Source organism: Calonectris borealis, chromosome 3 (genome assembly GCF_964195595.1).
Source record: "Calonectris borealis chromosome 3, bCalBor7.hap1.2, whole genome shotgun sequence".
In the NCBI taxonomy this organism is placed as follows: domain Eukaryota; kingdom Metazoa; phylum Chordata; class Aves; order Procellariiformes; family Procellariidae; genus Calonectris; species Calonectris borealis.
Genome location: NC_134314.1, coordinates 33,867,917 through 33,886,382, shown reverse-complemented (window position 1 = coordinate 33,886,382; position 18,466 = coordinate 33,867,917). Strand labels below are relative to the sequence as shown.

The 18,466-nt window shown below is 40.1% G+C and overlaps 1 protein-coding gene across 13 annotated transcripts in view; it reads right to left on the bottom strand.

Annotated features, from left to right (window-relative positions):
* FAM135A (family with sequence similarity 135 member A) overlaps positions 1-18,466 on the bottom strand; it is a 91,781-nt gene that overhangs the window by 48,121 nt on the left and 25,194 nt on the right. For 9 of the 13 annotated variants that reach the window (XM_075145299.1, XM_075145304.1, XM_075145291.1 and 6 more), the window contains 3 exons: positions 4,613-4,692; positions 397-536; positions 210-280 (listed from right to left, as the gene is read on the bottom strand). In XM_075145299.1, coding sequence (XP_075001400.1) covers positions 210-280; positions 397-536; positions 4,613-4,670 — 269 coding nt within the window. In that variant the 5' untranslated portion in view covers positions 4,671-4,692. Of the gene's footprint in view, positions 1-209; positions 281-396; positions 537-4,612; positions 4,693-10,626; positions 10,645-18,466 lie in introns of those variants that run through there. The other 4 variants (XM_075145296.1, XM_075145297.1, XM_075145300.1 and 1 more) reach the window with 4 other exon arrangements.

Genomic DNA, 18,466 nt, shown 5'->3' with positions numbered 1-18,466 from the left:
CATCTCCCCCAGGAAAAAAAAAATGTAAAAAAAAACAGAATGAGACAAACCAGTTATGAAATCTTCACAGACTTCAGCATTCAATTTCTTTTTTACCCTCATATATGTCTAATATGAACACACTATGTCTATATATAATACAGATTTAATCAGTTTAAAAAGTTAATATATATTGTTGCTTTAATAAAATCTTCTATATTTAAACTTACGAGTAGTCTGTATCCGTGAAGTGTAGATCTAATGTCAGCAGAAAATTCATTTCATTAAGAGACTCTTCAATCTAAAAAGAAATCGTAGAAGCATGAAATCTTTTCAAGTGTCTTATTTATACTAATCCAAGTTGTACATAACAAAGACTTAATTATCTGAATATAGTAAAGTTGAGTGGCAGATTACCTTCCTCTCATCTAACAGCATTTTTATTTTGAAAATCATCACATCGTTCACAGAAACTTCCTCATTTTTGTAAAGAATCTGAAATGTTTTACTGCAAACAATATTGTCATGGATTGAAGCAGGAAAGGCAAGATCTGCACCTGAAAAGAGAAAAAACTATTAAGATAATTGGCCTAGAATCTGGAAACCCTGGAGCACCTAATAAGTGGAACTATCATTCCTATCAGTTTCATGACCATTATTAAAAACTGTAATACCAACAATATCAGCAGTTTCCATTTCAGTCAGCAACTGCTGGAGTTTGACGGAGTGCATTTTGTTTCAAAGAAATACTGTATCAACATTTTTAACATAATTTGCTTTTAATATAAGTTATAGACTGAAGAATTTTTCTTTGTTCCAAATTGGAGTAAGACATTCTAGGCATCAAAAATTCTAATAAAAATCCTAAAATCTGTCTTGTTTCATCATGTTTCAGCATTCATGTTGATTTGCAAGTTTTAACCACACTGAGAACTCTTAATTACCTACAGATGAGGCAAAGAGGTTAAATGACCTATACCACTCCACTGAATTAATCAAGCACAGAGGTGGTTTGTTCTTTCCTTCCAGATCTTTGCATACTATTCTGGCCAGACCAGTTCCAAGTGTATCACCTGAACCTTACATTTCTCATTCAATATGACACTTCTGCTTTCAGTCTAGAGACTGCTCATCAAAAAGAGTTCAGAAAAGTGTGATAAATGGTTGGGGAATCCTTGGCCAAAAAAAGGTTAAAAGACTTGTAGAAGAAATGAGAAAGAGAATGGTTTAAAACAGTTATTGAGGAAGTATTTAGCATAATAGCAAGGGGTTATCACACAGGAAATATCATGACGGGCACTATCCTGTGAAACAACACATAAAAGAAGATGGAACTTGGAAGAACAAAAGTAACAGAAACACCAACACCTTCTTATCACTCCTCTACAAGTAGGCTCTATAACATTAACCTCTTCCAGAACACAAAGTCTTAGAAATTGTGTAAATGGGAGTGGAAAACTTTGTTTTAAATTCTTTTGATTCTTCTTAATAAATTACTTCAAAGGAATCCACAAAAGAAAAAAAAAATCTGTGAAGTTTACAGATTTGGGATCTACAGGCCTCTGACAGAAAATCACTGCATCTGGCAAATATTCCCACTCTACAATCTTCATAACATCTTAGTTCAACTTTCCTTCAGAAACTAGGAACAAGTCAAAATACCGGGGTTTCCTGAAGTGCCTTCATACTTATCAACAATTGAGGTGTCCTGGACAAAACGCTTACAAAGGCTGAATCATTAAAGAGTAATTCCCTATATATAATGCCACTTTCAGCTTATCCATCCGTGTCATCTGTTACAGGTGAAGGGCAGAGCAGGTATGGTTTCACATGACATGTAATCTGATATAACCGCACAGCATCAGCAAAAGGGATCTCCCACTTCAGTCCGATACAAAAGAAGTAACGGAGACATGAGGCCGAGGTCCCACTTCCTATGAAGCGTTCAACTCTGAGTTACAGCCCTCAGTTCTGCTGACTTCAGTGTAATGTGAAACGGCACCCTCAGAAGTGAGAAAGAGGAGTCGAAGAGGAAAAGCTGATGCCAGGAACAGACTGAGCCACATCTGCGTGGGGAGCAAGGTCTCACAAACACGAAGTCAACAACTACTATTTTTTAAGTCAACTATGCACTAACTGGCCAAGACTATTTCTAGGCTTCTATCTACACAAAAAGCCATCTCAGCTACAGAGGGGAAAAAATAGCGGGGAATTAATTTATTCTTGCATCGTAAAAATGGACATCTCATTCCTAACTTGCCTTTTTTTTTTCCTTCTTTTTTTTCCTGAAAACCAGCCATGAGTTTCCGATAGAAGGAGGAATTCAGAATAGCCTCAAAGCTGAAACAACCTCCTACAGGCTAGAATTACATACGTTTTTCTCTTAAATTTCTAAAGCATGACTACATCTCCCTTGAAATTACAAGAATGCCAGGAGAACTTCACGAAGCTGGAGCTAAAAGCAAGTGGCTTGCCATATCACACCCAGGACCCATCGTCCTGGGTCCCGAGCAATTCTAGTGAACTACTAAAGGACGGGGGAAACAGAAATGGAAGAAAGCTGGATTTAAGTTATCATGGGACATCATGAAGAGCTGGGAAGGGCTGGGCAAGGGGTGGAAGGAGATGCAAAGGAATAGGAAGAAGGGAAAACTGAGACTGTGTATGTGACTTGGGGAAATAAAAGGAAGAGATAGATCACACAAACAGTGTCTGGGAGAGGGGAAAACACACAGCTAAGGTAAGGAAACTGCAGGCAACTTGTGCAGAGGCTAGGGAGAGACAGAAGTAAGCAAAATGACTTAGACTCGAGTGAGAAAACCATGACGCTGACAAAGGGAATAGGATTTAGAACGGATAAGTATGAGGAAGACAGAACAAGGGATAGATAGAAAAGTATAGGAAGAAGTACCTGACCAACACAGGACATCATTCTCAAGAGTGAGAGTTGTGGGCTCCTGTCCAGCCTCCTCTGGTCAACGAGTACTTTCAGATAGTGGGTCAACCCTCTTAGTGCTAGGCCACAGGTAGCATAATAGCAGCTATTTTCTACAAATAATGGCAGTCTCAGTAACTGAGGTCCTCTGCAAGACCAAGCACGATCATCTCCACAAGAAGAACAAACTAACGCCCTTTCATTGATCAACTTGTACCCTGCTCTCCGCTTTGTTGTGGCACAAACATTACCAGTAACTGCCTGATAAACCAAACTGAGACTGATCTAAAAAGGACCCCAGTTTTTGGGTTTGGAAGGGTTTGGTTTTTTGCGAAATGGCTGCTTGTCAGCTGAATGAGTTCCCCAGTTGAGTTCTTAGGCCAAATCAGACACTTGTCTCAACAGAGCACAGAGCAACATGAAGGTAAGAAGGAATCACGGGCTGATTTTTTTTTTTTTTTTTGACAGCACTGCTGATCTAAACTCACTTCAAATTGCAGTCTTAATGTTTACACCCTTTATGCCTAGTAATGAGAGACAAAGGAGCTAACACATATGTCACAATTTACTAACAAGATTGCAGCTTTCAGAAAAAATAACTGAAGACCATTCTAAAATATACCATGAAATGGAAAAACTTTTTTTTCACTGATATTAAACATATCATTATGTGACACTATTAAAACAGTATTGTTTACTAAAGGATCAGTTTAGCAGAGCTAAATTCCCTAAACCACACTAAACTTTGCCTTTGAAGGGGAGTTATCTTGGTTCACAATAATTATTTATTTATTTATTTATTTCACACAAAATAAATAGTTCTTCTTCCAAGAACTATTCAGGAAGATGACTAAAATTCAATATCTACACTGTTGCTCTACTCAGAATTCCTTCTAAATAGCCTCAAAAATTCCGGTTTGAGATTCACTAATCTCATATCACATTTTCTCAGACTGTAGTAAGTTTTTCTTCCTTGCAATTCCAAGAATTCCACCTGACGTTTGAAAACTTAATTCAATTTTTGCTTTTCACATTTTTACAGCATGCTGAGGTGTGGGCTTCACAGAATTAGGAGAGCACTAACAGGCTTCTCCAGGTTCAGTTTGCCTGGAGAAAGAAACCAAAAGTGAGTGCCAGGTTAAAAAAAAGAAAAAAAGATGAGGGAGTGGGCAATTCTGTTCAAGAGGTTAAATCAATTTTCAACTTTGCCACCACACAGCAAGAGAGTAAGTTTGAAAACAGCAAGACTGGATCCTTTCAGGTCATCTTTTCGGTAAAAAATGGGCTTAGCAATCTGTATAATATACAGTCTGTATCTGAAGTTCTCCACTACTTTGAGGATATCTATTTAAATAAGGAGATCTGCCCTTGCTCATCTTAGTCTGAAGAAGACTGAGAAGACTGAGCAGATCAGTGTCAAAAACAGAAGACATCAGCATAAAGGAATCGTCATGTTTTGCTACCAGCAAAGGGAATTAACAGAGGAAAAACAGTAACACAAATTCTGTAATCAACTTTTAAGTCTCATTGCTAAGAGCAAGCTAGTTTTTCAGCAGGTCATCATGAAACAACTTACATTTTTATTGTGTTAATAACAAAATTAAAAACACTTCTATATTAGTTATAACAATGTAAGACAAAAAGCATGCTCCCTTAATTAACAAGGCAACCTCATTTACTAAAAGTTTTTGCACTTACCAGTTGCATGTAACAAGCTAGCTTCTAATTTGTGTGGAATTCTTGGAGGAATTTTCATAGATACACGAATCTGGTAAAAGCTAAAGCAAAAGACAATGATTTGCAACACATGCGGTACCGTACATCTCATTTACCATATACAGATACATACAACGACAAAGGCAGGAACGGAGAGTGGGAAGGAGGAACAGGGCAAGGAAGTCTACAAAGCTTAAAACTGTCTTAGTTTGACTCTTCATCCTGTTGGGTTTTTTTCTTAATCATTAACCAGAGCAGCAGCCAAACACGTGAATAAAAGAAGGAAGCCTCAACACAGAGCTAGTCTTTCCATGCCCCACAGTGATGGGGCAAATATTTATGGAGATACATGGTAAACTACACTGGAGAAGTGATATGAATAAAAAAATCAGGATTGTCAGCTACACTACAACCATCTCAGAAGGATCTACCATGTAGCACATCTACAGGACTGCTACAGCCAGTTCTGCCACTTAAGGAGCTATTTGTGAAACTGCAACACGCTCCCGCCGCCCCTCCAGGATCTTCAGAAAACACACCGCCTACCAGACACTCTCTACATTGTTTGTGGTCACCAGATATTAAGAAGTGCAAAAAAAGGGTCACACTAGGCAAAATATGACAGTACTTGCAGCGTTAAGACATAGTACTATTGTCTTTATGCTATTAAAGGCAGGAGCTGCAGGCTTAAAGCCTAAAATTTAAAAAAAAAACCACGGAAGTCTGTTTTCTGGGTCTCTGCCTCCATCTTTAAACAGTTTTTAATCCTATGCAGCTCCATACTGTTTCCAACTTTGATTTTCACCTACGAAATCCCCATTGTCACCCATACTGATTTTATGGAAGTCTTTACACAACATAAGCACCCATAAATACATTTAGATGACACATCTCTCCATCTCATCCCATTTCAGATCATTTATTTTTGTCTGAACGGGTTAGCTTCAGCTTCTCAGTGAGCTGACATGACCTACCACACAGCCCCACAAACACTAACACCAACGAAAGGGAGGGAGCAAGAACATTCACAAGTAGAGAGCAGGAAGACAAAAACGCCCTTTTAGGCAGAAGCATGGTCTTAAATGGCCTTATGAGTATGCAATTTACCCTTTGTATTCCACTCACAGTGTACACCCTCTCACAGTCTTACAGCTCATTTTCATTCATCCCTACTATCCAATTCTAAACTACTCTAATCTATTGTGTTGTTTTCATTTTGGCTTCTAACTCTTCAACTGAAACTGACCATCCAGGACTTCACTAGCAACTGATGCAACTTTGTACTAGCCTAACAATCAACCAATAAAAAAATTCTTAAATTTAATCCTTCAACAAAATTAAAAAGTCAACTTTAGTCTGGTCAAAAGCGTATGTCAAAGACTGCTTTATAACAGAAGATATTTAATGAACAAGTGATATTGCTAGAGATAAGAGATGACAGCAAAATGATTCCTACCTTTTAAAAATAGAGTAAAACAACCTATTGCAAACTAATAATTATATATTTTGGTTTTAGAAACCCACAGGTCAAACATGATTCCATATACCCTTCTTAACTGATTCATAAACAATAAAGGAATTCATTTTGTATTGGGTTAAAAAAAAAAAAAATTAACATTAAGCTTTCACTGTCATTTTCTCCAAGAGTGTAAGCAATTGAGGAGATTAAGAGAGCCCTCTCAACATTAATCCAGGAGGATGCAATCTAGTACACCAATGTACTCCTTTTCTCTGGGTCAGATGTGACTTCCATCATTCAATTAGTTACTCATTTCACCTATACTGAGGACACATGATACATTGTAATATGTAATAGCCTCAGCAAAGAGATACTTTCCACCAGTCCCAGTATCACAGTGTCATTTCTGGATCCACAGTAAACATTTCTCAAGAGCCTGACACTCTACCACTACAAGCTGCATCTTCCCATGATCCAAATGACTAGCCTGTCATGGCAGAGCATACTGCTTATTACTTCAGGTATTAAGAAAAGAATGCAGTATCGTTGGTATGGTTTATATTAAAAATTATGTCTCAGTAGTTCAGAGACATGCCAGATATTTTACTTCGTCTCACCCTAACCTTCTACCAAACCAGGTCGCTTTATTAGACTTTAAAATATCCAAAATCTGCATCATTCTCAGTTCATGTTTAGAATCACATGACAGCTCTACAGAGCATAAATTTAACTAAGGCTTTACAACTTTACTGAATGTGGATAGATCAATAAATTAGGACTGTAACAAGGTAAAATGAAAGGCAAAGGCAAAATAAAAACTGTGCACTGAACAGAAAAAAGGAGCAATGTGATACTCCTATTACTTAATGCAATAAGACTTGTTTGCCCTAAAGATGCTATTAAGTGACTGTTTACAATCTGGGCCTCAAAGAAAGCAATCAATAGAATTGTTCGTGCTTAGAATGTAATTTGTGAAACGAAAAGGCTGTTAGGACATCCTTCCTTTTCCTATTATTACTTGCTAGCAATTAATCAAAAGCAAATTATTCTACACTTTATCCAGTAAACCCTTTATCTGCCTGATATATTTTAATTTGGGTTAATGGGAAGATGAAGGTGTATTGTTTGCTTGTTTGAGAGAGGTGGCTTTGATTTTCAGCAGATTTGTACTTTAAACAGTTTATAACATAAAACGTTCACCTGTTAATCTGAATAATAAAATCCTGTAGGATTCATCCAGCTCAGGGCAAATACGTAAACATTAATTCAAAATCTTGTGCCTAGATCTTTGAAACAATTATCTAACTGCATCAATATAATTAAATAAGAAAAACAACCTCCTACACAGTATTTACACAAATTACTCACTGCCATTCATCTTTAAATGCTGTATACATTAAGGATCTATCTGCAAATGAAGGGCTATGATACTGAAACAGGGTACTTTATTCATGAAGGAATTGCATTGTAACACATAAAATAAGGAAATGCTTTCTAAAGTTAAGATACACATTCCTCATTTGACAGCAAATTTTAAAAGACATTTCAAAAAAATGCAGAGCCTCGTCACTCTCTTTCCCCCAAGCCCTGCCTTTCTCATCTTCCTTCTATCTCTGGTTCAACTCATTAATAAATTTGTGTTGCAATGCTTCCTTTTCTGTTTAGAAAAACCCACAAAACAAAGCCAAGTCACTTTCAACTATTTCCCAGCTGCACCATAAACACTGCTTAGTTCTCATATACACAACAACTGACCCGTAAACCTGATCTATTCTATTGTATCTGCTTGGGCTTCCACATAACAATTCAGTATCAAGGACGTGTTACTCAACTATCACATTCTTATCCCAAATATCCTTAAAATACTCTGTAAATAAAAGCTGAATACAATCAACTCTCCATTATCTTATGTAACGAGAGAACGAAGGTATCCTGGGTACCAGGAAAATCCCAGACAATAACAATGCTACAGAACATGCCACCAATGGTACAGCAGATGGGCCCAAATAGATGAAGTAGCTTGGGTCTACCAAAGCTTTCAAACCCCAGTCCAGCATCTTCCAAGAGGTGGCATGTGTAGACCTAATCAGGCAGTTGCAGGCTTAGTACTACCACTTTTCAGAGGGTATAACAGTTTGGGTCCACCACGATGTCTATACTAAAATGCCCTCCTGAAGCCCACAGGAGGGGAGAACACAGTATAAACATTTCAGTAGCAGGGCCTGTGCTAAAGCAAAGTCAGTAAGATTCACATGCCCAACCTCGATACAGTGCATTTTCTCTGACACACACCTGTAGTCCCAGAAATGCGACAGAGGAATATTCAAACTGACCCTCCACCAGTTTGGCTCCTTCTCAGGTCCTGACTCTGACGGCAATCTGGAAAAATGCCTTACTGATAACAGAAACAGGGGCTCTATGTGCATTTCAAGATTTATGTAAAACTGTTTTCCAGAGCAGAAATATTAAAAAAAGAAAATAGATCAAGATTTGCAACTAGCATTAAGATTCCAGAAAAGTGCTGGGGGTCTCAAAGCTTAGACTAGCAGTGATGTTTTTTGTAAAGATTTTTGAAGAATAATTTGAAAAAGTCTGTGTTATAACCTGTCCCTTAATCTCTCTTTTGACTGCATTAAATGAGGAAAACACCATCTTCAGATTACTAAGTGTTGCAATTTGCAGAAAACAAAGAATTCAGAAATATTTTGATGAAAATGCTTTAAAGCTACTCTCCCTGTTTTGAAGAAAAGAATCAATGGTATTCAGAAAGGTGGTATACTGTACAAACACACATTAATCACCTGTGAAAACAGCAGCATCCATGAGTGTAAGGACCTTTTGCTCCCTTTTGCTCCATTAGCTGAAGCAGGATAACTGAGTATTTCACTAAATAGAGAATAAAACAACGGAAATACCACCAAGAACTGTAATTTACAATATGATGAAAAAATGCACTAAAAAAATGGATCAGAAGCAAGAACCTGATATGCAGTAGTTGCTAAATTGCCCTGATAGATTATGCCGTGATGTTTAGAACCACCATCCGATAATTCAGCAAGATGCAGTTGGATCATCTTTGATAATACAACTACGTTTTGGCATTTTAAAAGCCTAGGTTACAACGGCAGCTAATGAAGTAGTCTGAACGTGAGTCACTACAGTACGGGCAGTGCAGGAAACAGATTTGGGATGAACAGCAGGCTGACAGTTGGATGAAGGTTTGACACCACACAAAAAAAAGGTTTTGAGTGAGCCTTCAGCACCATTTTGTCAAGACAATGAGCAGGTTACAACTGCTTGACATTCATGTTGCTGATGTAAGAGTAATTTGAAGGACAGTCTCCAAAGGGAGACTGAGCAAACTGAGACTTAAGGATACTTCAGCACTGGAACAGATAAGTTGTGGAATCTCCACCCATGGAGGCTTTCAAGACCTGAGGGGGACAGAGCTCCAAGCAACATGGTTTGGATTGAGTGCTGACCCTGCTTTTAGCATGAAGGTAGACTATATGACATGCTACTATCCCTTCCACCCTGAATCAGTCTATGATCCCAGAGGTTAAAGGAAACCTACAAAACAGGGTTCAGCAATTTACAACATGGTGACCGAGAAGTGCATATGGTTGGGAGCTGGTACAAAAAACAAGTTGGAGAGACATCTGTGAATAGAGCATATTCCAGCTCCTGGCTTTCCCGAGTCTAAACTCAGGAAGTCATTCCTGCGTCTACACAGGCAAGATACTTCTCAACAGTGATTTGCTTGCTTCTCTGAAAGGCAGCATCTTCCAGTTCCTATTAAATTTCCAATGTCATAGACTTGAAGAAAAAAATCTGCAACACTACCTCTGAAAATTTGCCAACCTCTCCTTCTCTAAATGCTTCCAGCATTTACCTTTCCTTATCTTGGCCACAGACATGAGGTTGAGGATGAACACCAGGTCTCTTGCTCTGATTGCACTGCTTAAAAGCTTTGTCCTAAAACAGTTCCACATCCATCCTGCAAGAGGTACTCTTTGCATTTGCTTCACAATGTGTGAGTTAGCCTAAATATTTGAGATGTTTACTGAGACAGCATACACAAGCAAAGCCAAGGTCACCAATGAAGAGCTTATAAATATCCAGAAAATTTCTGCCAACCCCAGTCTATGCAGTCTTTCTTCAGTAAATAAATGTGTGTATTTGCTGATGTCCATTTATCTCATTTGGTCCTCAATATAATCATATGCAAATCCATAACCACGCTATTAAAAGGTTCAAGGATGTCTGGAGCTTAGTGTCCTTACTACACACCTTGTAGGAAAAGGTCTTCTGAAAAAGGTAGTGTTGTGGTTTAACCCGGCAGGCAGCCAAACACCACACAGCCACTCGCTCACTCCCTCCCCCCGCCCCGCAGTGGGATGGGGGAGAGAATCAAAAAAAAAAAAGTAAAATTCATGGATTGAGATAAAGACAGTTTAACAGAACAGAAAAGGAAGGGATAATAATAATAATAATGGTAGAATACACAAAGCGAGTGATGCACAATGCAATTACTCACCACCTGCTGACTGATAACCAAGTAGCGATCGCTACTTCCTAGACCACGCCTCCTATTTGTATACTGAGCATGACATCACATGGTATGGAGTACCCCATTGGCCAGTTGGGTTAGCTGTCCTGGCTGTGCTCCCTCCCAGATTCTTCTGCACCTGGCAGAGCATGGGAAGCTGAAAAGTCCTTGACTAGCAGGGAACTTAGCAACAACTGAAAACATCAGTGTGTTATCAACATTCTTCTCATACTAAATCCAAAACACAGCACTAGGAAGAAATTTAACTCTATCCCAGCCGAAACCAGGACAGGTAGTTAGAATTACTGCTCTCCTGTAGGCAGAGGAGACCTCTACTGTCCATCCTGTATGAAGGATTAAATCTTTTCCATCAAGCTGCATTAAAATCTTGAAACTTCAAAATCTGACATATGCCAGAAAATGCTTTCCCACACAGGAAAATTGACAAGTTTCTTTTTTCACCGGGATCATCATTTAGATGGGCATAAGTAAGTTTTTTTCATCACATTTGTTGAAAAACATCATTTATAACCTGAGCAAGAAGTAGCAATAACTGCAATATATCTTGCTACCTAGGAAATGTAGGAAGTAATGGTTATTTGACTTTTTATGCTCTCACATGGAACCAGTACTGCCTGAACACATTAATGCGTGCAAATGCAGTCATAAAGGACAATTATTATTTAAAAAAAAAAATCTTATGCATAAAAGAAGTGTATTTTACAGAGATAGCTGCATGAGCATTTACTTGAAAAACCACTTACTTTCCCAGCTAAAGTACATTCCAAAAGAAACGCATGTCCTGAAAAAGCTTCATAATATAATTAATCATTGAGGCGAAACTTTTTTGCAGTTCCTCTCGACAGGCAGAGGAAAGGCAGAAGCATGCATGGCAGAGTCCTACCTTTCTTCTTCCACGAATCCCAGTGCGCTCACTGCACACTTAAATGCACTCAGTCACATTAATAACAGCAAGCATTGAACATCGTGGACTGCAAAATTCACATGCACATTGGGTCACCTGCAGGGCAGCTTCTAAATTTATCAGTTCACCAAACGAAGGAACAGCTGTGACCCTGCATATGCAAAACCTCAGGAGAGCTCTTGGGATCTAATGAATGCAAGGCCCCGTTGAAAACACACTCTCCACTGCAGAGCACCACTAAGACTTCTGTCCTTCTCCTTTTTCCAAGGTGACAGAGCAGTGGCTCAGGCAAGCATGCTTCATTTGCCACACGGGGAAACGGAGCTGGGGATGCAGCACTGCTTTGTAAACACAGAATGTGGCACTGAAATGAGGAACTGTGAGAAAAATTGACAGAGGAGAGAGTCTCCTGAGGAACGGCAGCTCTGGAGGCAGTGATGTCACTGCAATGGCTGCGTCAGACTGACAGTGGCAGAGCGGTGTTTTCTACAAATCACACCGCTTCCCACAGAAGCACCCCTGCACCAACAGAAACTCCTGCTGCGGTGAGAGGGTCAGTCAGCAAAATATTGAAAGAATCCAACAACAAGAGAGAATGTTCTTTTACTTCCGTTCAACATCCCTCTGTCCTACAAGCTAAGCCCCTTGCTACTACAGAGACCCTACATTACTAATTCTTTCATGGATTTATAAAAATCCATCTTAAAAGCGTTAAAGATATTTAGCATTTCACACAACCAGTTACAAGCCTATACTGACAAATGCCAGTATATATGCATTTTTCAAGGCAATCTGAGTATGCTTCTGATGTTTAAAGCATTTCAAATGATCTTGGAACACAAATACTCTATTTTAAATATTACCACAGATTCGTTAGAATTATTTGGTAACCTCATAGGTATTCTGCAAAAAGGCAATCCAGGCAAAGGCACACAAATAAGGACCAAAGTAGAAAATCAGAAAGGCAGTACAATAAAGTGTAAGGGAACAGAAATAAGAGAATATAAAAAGACACAGAATAAAGCACAGGCAATGAAATGCTGATTCTCAAAGTGACAAATATAAAAATTTTCCCCACCAGGAGAAATGCACGGTCATCTATAAACCTCCCTGTGCCCCACAGACTACCAAATGGCCGCCAAACTAGTTTCAAGGCTTATCTAGACAGAGAATTATTTAATACAGGTATAGAACACACAAAAAGATTCTTACCTTGCAGTCACTTTGTAGTAAGTACTTCTAAAATGGACCAATATGAGATTACACTCTGCTGTAATTGTGGGGTTTATCTCATTTAACAAATTCTAATTCAGATACTTGAGCAGCAGGAAAATTATCATGCCCAAAAGACTTTATTTAAAATCTTTTATCAATCCATTCTATGAAAAATCCAGGTATCTCACAGCTGGCTAACATATTTTTATTAAGATAAAAAAAACACAGGGCAAACTTACAGGAAACAGATAAAAGGTTCCCATTTATTTGAAAGCAAGTTTCCTTGAAAGCGAATCACTTTTTAAAAGTACCTTACATGTCTATGGCACACATTATTTCTGACAATTAAAGATATATATAAACAAAACAGTTATTAGACCAAAACTTTGATGAGAATCATTTGGGAGACTAATACCTCAAATAAGTCACAGCAGTTTGTTATGAAACAGGATTAAGCACATAAGACAGGAGAGAGGGGAAAGTAAATGCAGCTGGGGATTTTGCCTTATACTGAAAAATCCTTTTCTCTATGTTCTTACCACAGGCACACTCAGGCAAAATTCCTGCAGTGGTTATGAACATTTATTTAAAAACTTGAAACGGGAATACTCTCAAGTAAGTACTGTTTTTTTAAAGAGCCATATAAAAATGCAATACTAGATTAGCTCTTATTTAATCAAATAAATCGTAACTTATATTAGTCTACATTTATAATTTTATTCCTTTAATTCCTCTTTTATTTCCTGTTATTACTGAAGGGAACAAGAAAGAAATCATACTAAATTACCTTGCATCTTTAAATTGTAACAGCTCCATGAATCTCATCTTCAGGGTTAACAATTTCTCATATTCCCTTATAAGACAACTTTCTAACTCTATTTATTTAGCTTGAAAGTATTTTTCATTTGACTTTCTGATTCAGCGTACTAGCCTCACAAATAACATATCACAAGTGCTTAACCACAGAGTGGCTTGAACGTTTCGTTTTTTTGGGGAAAAGGTATAGGATGTTGGGGTTTTCCTGGTAACCAGGGTCACAATTTTTCAAAGTTCCACCCCTTGCAAACAGGCAGCAGTTTTTACTCAGACACATCATAACATGTTAATTTTGAAATCAAGGTTTAGCAAACACAACAGATGGGAGACCAGAAGACAAGTCTGACAACTCATTTTCTGGCATTTAATGGTCTTTCAAATTTTTTAAGTTTTGCAGCTGTGCAATTCTGTTCCTCTCATCTGTCAGTAATCAAGTATACAAGCCTCTCAATTCACTTTGCAGCTTATTTTAATGAAAGAATCATGGAATCATAGAATTGTTAAGGTTGGAAAAGACCTTTAAGATCATCGAGGCCAACCGTCAACCCAACACCACCATGCCCACTACACCATGTCCCTAAGAGCCTCATCTACACGTCTTTTAAATACTTTCAGGGATGGTGACTCAACCACTGCCCTGGGCAGCCTGTTCCAAGGCCTGACCACTCTTTTCAGAAAAGAAATTTCTCCTAATGTCCAATCTAAACCTCCCTTGGCGCAACTTGAGGCCATTTCCTCTCGTCCTATTGCTAGTTACTTGGCAGAAGAGACCAACACCCACCTCGCTACAACCTCCTTCGAGGTAGTTGTAGAGCGCGATGAGGTCTCCCCTCAGCCTCCTGTTCTCCAGACTAAACAGTCCCAGTTCCCTCAGCTGCTCCTCATAAGACTTGTGCTCCAGGCCCTTCACCAGCTTCCTTGCCCTTCTCTGGACACGCTCCAGCACCTCCATGTCCTTCTTGTAGTGAGGGGCCCAAAACTGAACACAGTATTCGAGGTGCGGCCTCACCAGTGCCGAGTACAGGGGCACGATCACCTCCCTACTCCTGCTGGCCACACTATTTCTAATACAGGCCAGGATGTCGTTGGCCTTCTTGGCCACCTGGGCACACTGTCGGCTCATGTTCAGCCGGCTGTCAACCAGTACCCCCAGGTCCTTTTCCGCCAGGCAGCTTTCCAGCCACTCTTCCCCAAGCCTGTAGCGTTGCCTGGGGTTGTTGTGGCCGAAGTGCAGGACCCGGCACTTGGCCTTGTTGAACCTCATACAGTTGGCCTCGGCCCATCGATCCAGCCTGTCCAGGTCCCTCTGCAGAGCCTTCCTACCCTCCAGCAGATCAACACTCCCGCCCAACTTGGTGTCATCTGCAAACTTACTGAGGGAGCACTCGATCCCCTCGTCCAGATCGTTGATAAAGATATTGAACAGGACCGGTCTCAAAACTGAGCCCTGGGGAACACCGCTCGTGACCGGCCGCCAACTGGATTTAACTCCGTTCACCAAAACTCTCTGGGCTCAGCCGTCCAGACAGTTTTTTACCCAGCGAAGAGTGTACCTGTCTAGGCCGTGAGCCGCCAGCTTCTCTAGGAGAATGCCATGGAAGACAGTGTCAAAGGCTTTACTGAAGTCCAGGTAGACCACATCCACAGCCTTTCCCTCATCCACTAGGCGGGTCACCTGCTCATAGAAGGAGATGAGGTTGGTCAAGCAGGACCTGCCTTCCATGAACCCATGCTGACTGGGCCTGATCCCCTGGTTGTCCCGCACATGGCTTGTGAGCGCCCTCAAAACGAACCGCTCCATGATCTTCCCCGGCACCGAGGTCAGGCTGACCGGCCTGTAGTTCCCCAGATGCTCCTTCTGGCCCTTCTTGTAGGTGGGCGTCAAATTGGCAAGCCTTCAGTCGTCCAGGATCTCCCCTGTTAACCAGGACTGCTAGTAAATGATGGAGAGTGGCTTGGCAAGCTCCTCCGCCAGCTCCCTCAGTACCCTCGGGTGGATCTCTCTTTTAATAGCAAATACATCACACATTTAACCAGAGATGGAAATTCAGGTGCCACAAAGAAAACTGTTGCAAAAAATCGTGACAAAAAAGCCCATGAGAACTGTTGCATCTTATGTAAGATACATCCAGCAAAGGTCATCACTCTTATTCCTTACCAACATCTTCAGCTTTTTCCCTGTAGAAAGCTATGTCATTCAAGGAAGTCACATTAGCTCCTCCAGTTCAATTTTTCAAATTGGATCACTATAGTTTCAAATATAACATACTACTCTGAGATGTTATTAGAACACTAAGAAAGAAAAACAGTCTTTCAGAATCAGAAGCATCTATCCTTTTTCCTTCAAGCAAGGCACAGTTTCATGATTCATTTAAATCAGCTTAAGACAGTGCTGCCACCAGTAGGAGCAATTTGCACTCAAAAACCCCTCTTACATGTTTTTGCCCCTCCTCGAACAAGTTTTGATGTTCCAGCAACTGTATAGTAAATCAACTCAACATGCTCATCCACCTGGAAAGGCAAAAAAAGAATCCAGTAGGGGCTATTACAGAAGACAGGGCCGCGCAGCCAGGGGAGAGAGCAGGACTATTCCCTTCAGTGACATGACATGGGGTTAAGTCAGGTTGAGCTACTGGTGGGACTCCACGCTCAGAAATAATGTGAAATTGTACTGCCATTTCCTGTAAATTACTTTTTTCCTCAACTTCAAGAGTTTCAACTCTAGAAAGATTGAGAGAAGCCGATCTGCTCACTGTGTGCTGTATTTATGCATTCATTATTAACATAATTCTTAAGGAATTATGTCAGAGAATATTACCAGAAAAATATTAGAAGCAAGCTATGAAAAGTTAGCAGCAGAAGTCAAGATCTGTTTCTCTAAATTCCAAAATTCACATTCTTACTAAGATGATCCTAAAAGCTCATGAATGTCAAAGAGTAAGGTGAGCATTCAAGATGTGAAAGCAAGAGATTCCCAAACACACCACTTCTTACCCCCTCATGAAAAAGTTGCTGTTCTTGGATAGACTTTTTATTTTTGCCATGGTAGAGCCACCTCCTACAGCAAAAATATCTTTGGTCTTTTAACACCTACCCCATCTAGTACACGGCAGCAAATATACCCTTAGAAGAACAAAGTTAAAAATTCAAACTCACAAGAGTTAACCTTCTGATACCAGTTTAAATAAACTAAACAAATTAGACGGGTACAGACTAAGTAACCAAACCCCTTCTTCTCCTGCCAGGTTCCACAAGCTGGATACCCCGAAGATGCACAGTGCCCACTAAACCTGTTCAACAAGTCTAAAAAATTAAACAAGCAAACAAACAAACAAAAAATTGTTTTTCTAAAGTCTACATTTTGTCAAAGGCTTTTATTTTGAGAAAACTTTAATGAGCATTGCAGAAAACTTCAGACGGTATCCAAAATAATTTGAAATAAATTTTATGTAGGAATGTATTTAGGAAAGGTAGGAAACAAAGACTGCTGAAGGGAAGGCATGCAGAAAGACTACAAGATGAAAACTGAGAAGGGCAGAACAATATGATGGGGAAAAGGGAAAAAGTGTATATAAGAAGCACTAACGACAGTAACAGCATTGAAGTGCAGAGATGATCATCAAGGTGATATATGATTTACTGTATATGTACACTGAGGAGCCTCAATCTTTCCATGGGCATGGGTATGTGAATCCTTGTGTTCCCCTTATGACGCTGACCTCCTGCCACCGCTCCCTGTGAGCAGGGATCTGCAAAACCCACTGAAGAAGAATCCAATTTCTCCTTAGGGAGCTGGGGGTCTCTGCTGCTTTGGATGTCTGCAAACTCACCTTTCTAACATATCCTCCTTCCTCCTTTCAGAGCTGACCTACGGAAAGGGACTTGGCATTCTGGGGGTGATTAAGGCCCCTTCCCCTGCAAATATCAGGGGTGGGTCCCTCTGTCCTCTGCAGTTGTCCAAGTCCTTCTCTTTGTTGCTCATGCAAGCTGGCATCTGGGAAATCCTGCCGCTCCTCATAATAAGGAAATACCAAGAATACTGTCATGGAAATGAGACAATACTTTTACAATACAAGGATTTTTGCAAGAAATCAAGCTTAAGGAGTTCTGTTTTCCCCTTTTCCTCTGCCCTGTCCTCCCAGACAATGACTCTTGCCCCTCTGCTGCAATATATTGCCCCCCTCAATTACACCAACGCACTAATTGCAGAGCAATGCTGCAAATTGGACCAATTCAGCAGCTCAACTTACAGCAGGCCGCTACAGCGGCTTAGCCAGCACAACCGAACGGGCAGTGCACTGCAGTGGCATGAAGCAGCCACCAGCAAGGAAGGCGGAAACTCTGCAAACTGGCATTGCCAGGCAAGCTCAGTATCTCTACATAAGAGCTTACGGAAATTAGAATTAACATACGTGACATCTGTCCTAACTCTGTATCCTACAGGCAGGGATGCCAACTGAGATGAATGCAGAAGTTCAAATAGAGGTTTTGTTTCAAAACATACTAATCTCTGGGCTGCTCTCACTCAGCAGATCATACCAACTGTGTCCTGCTCTGGAGCCCTCAGCACAAGACAGACATGGGCCTGTTGGAACGAGTCCAGAGGAGGGCCACAAAAATGATCAGTGGGTTGGAACGCCTCTCCTATGAAGAAAGGCTGAGAGAGTTGGGGTTGTTCAGCCTGAAGAAGAGAAGGCTCTGGGGAGACCTTATTGCAGCTTTTCAATACTTAAAGGGGGCTTATAAGAAAGATGGCGGCAAACTTTTTAGCAGGGCCTGTTGCGACAGGACAAGGGGGAATGCTTTTAAATTAAAAGAGAGTAGATTCAGACTAGCTATAAGGAAGAAATTTTTTACAATGAGGGTGGTGAA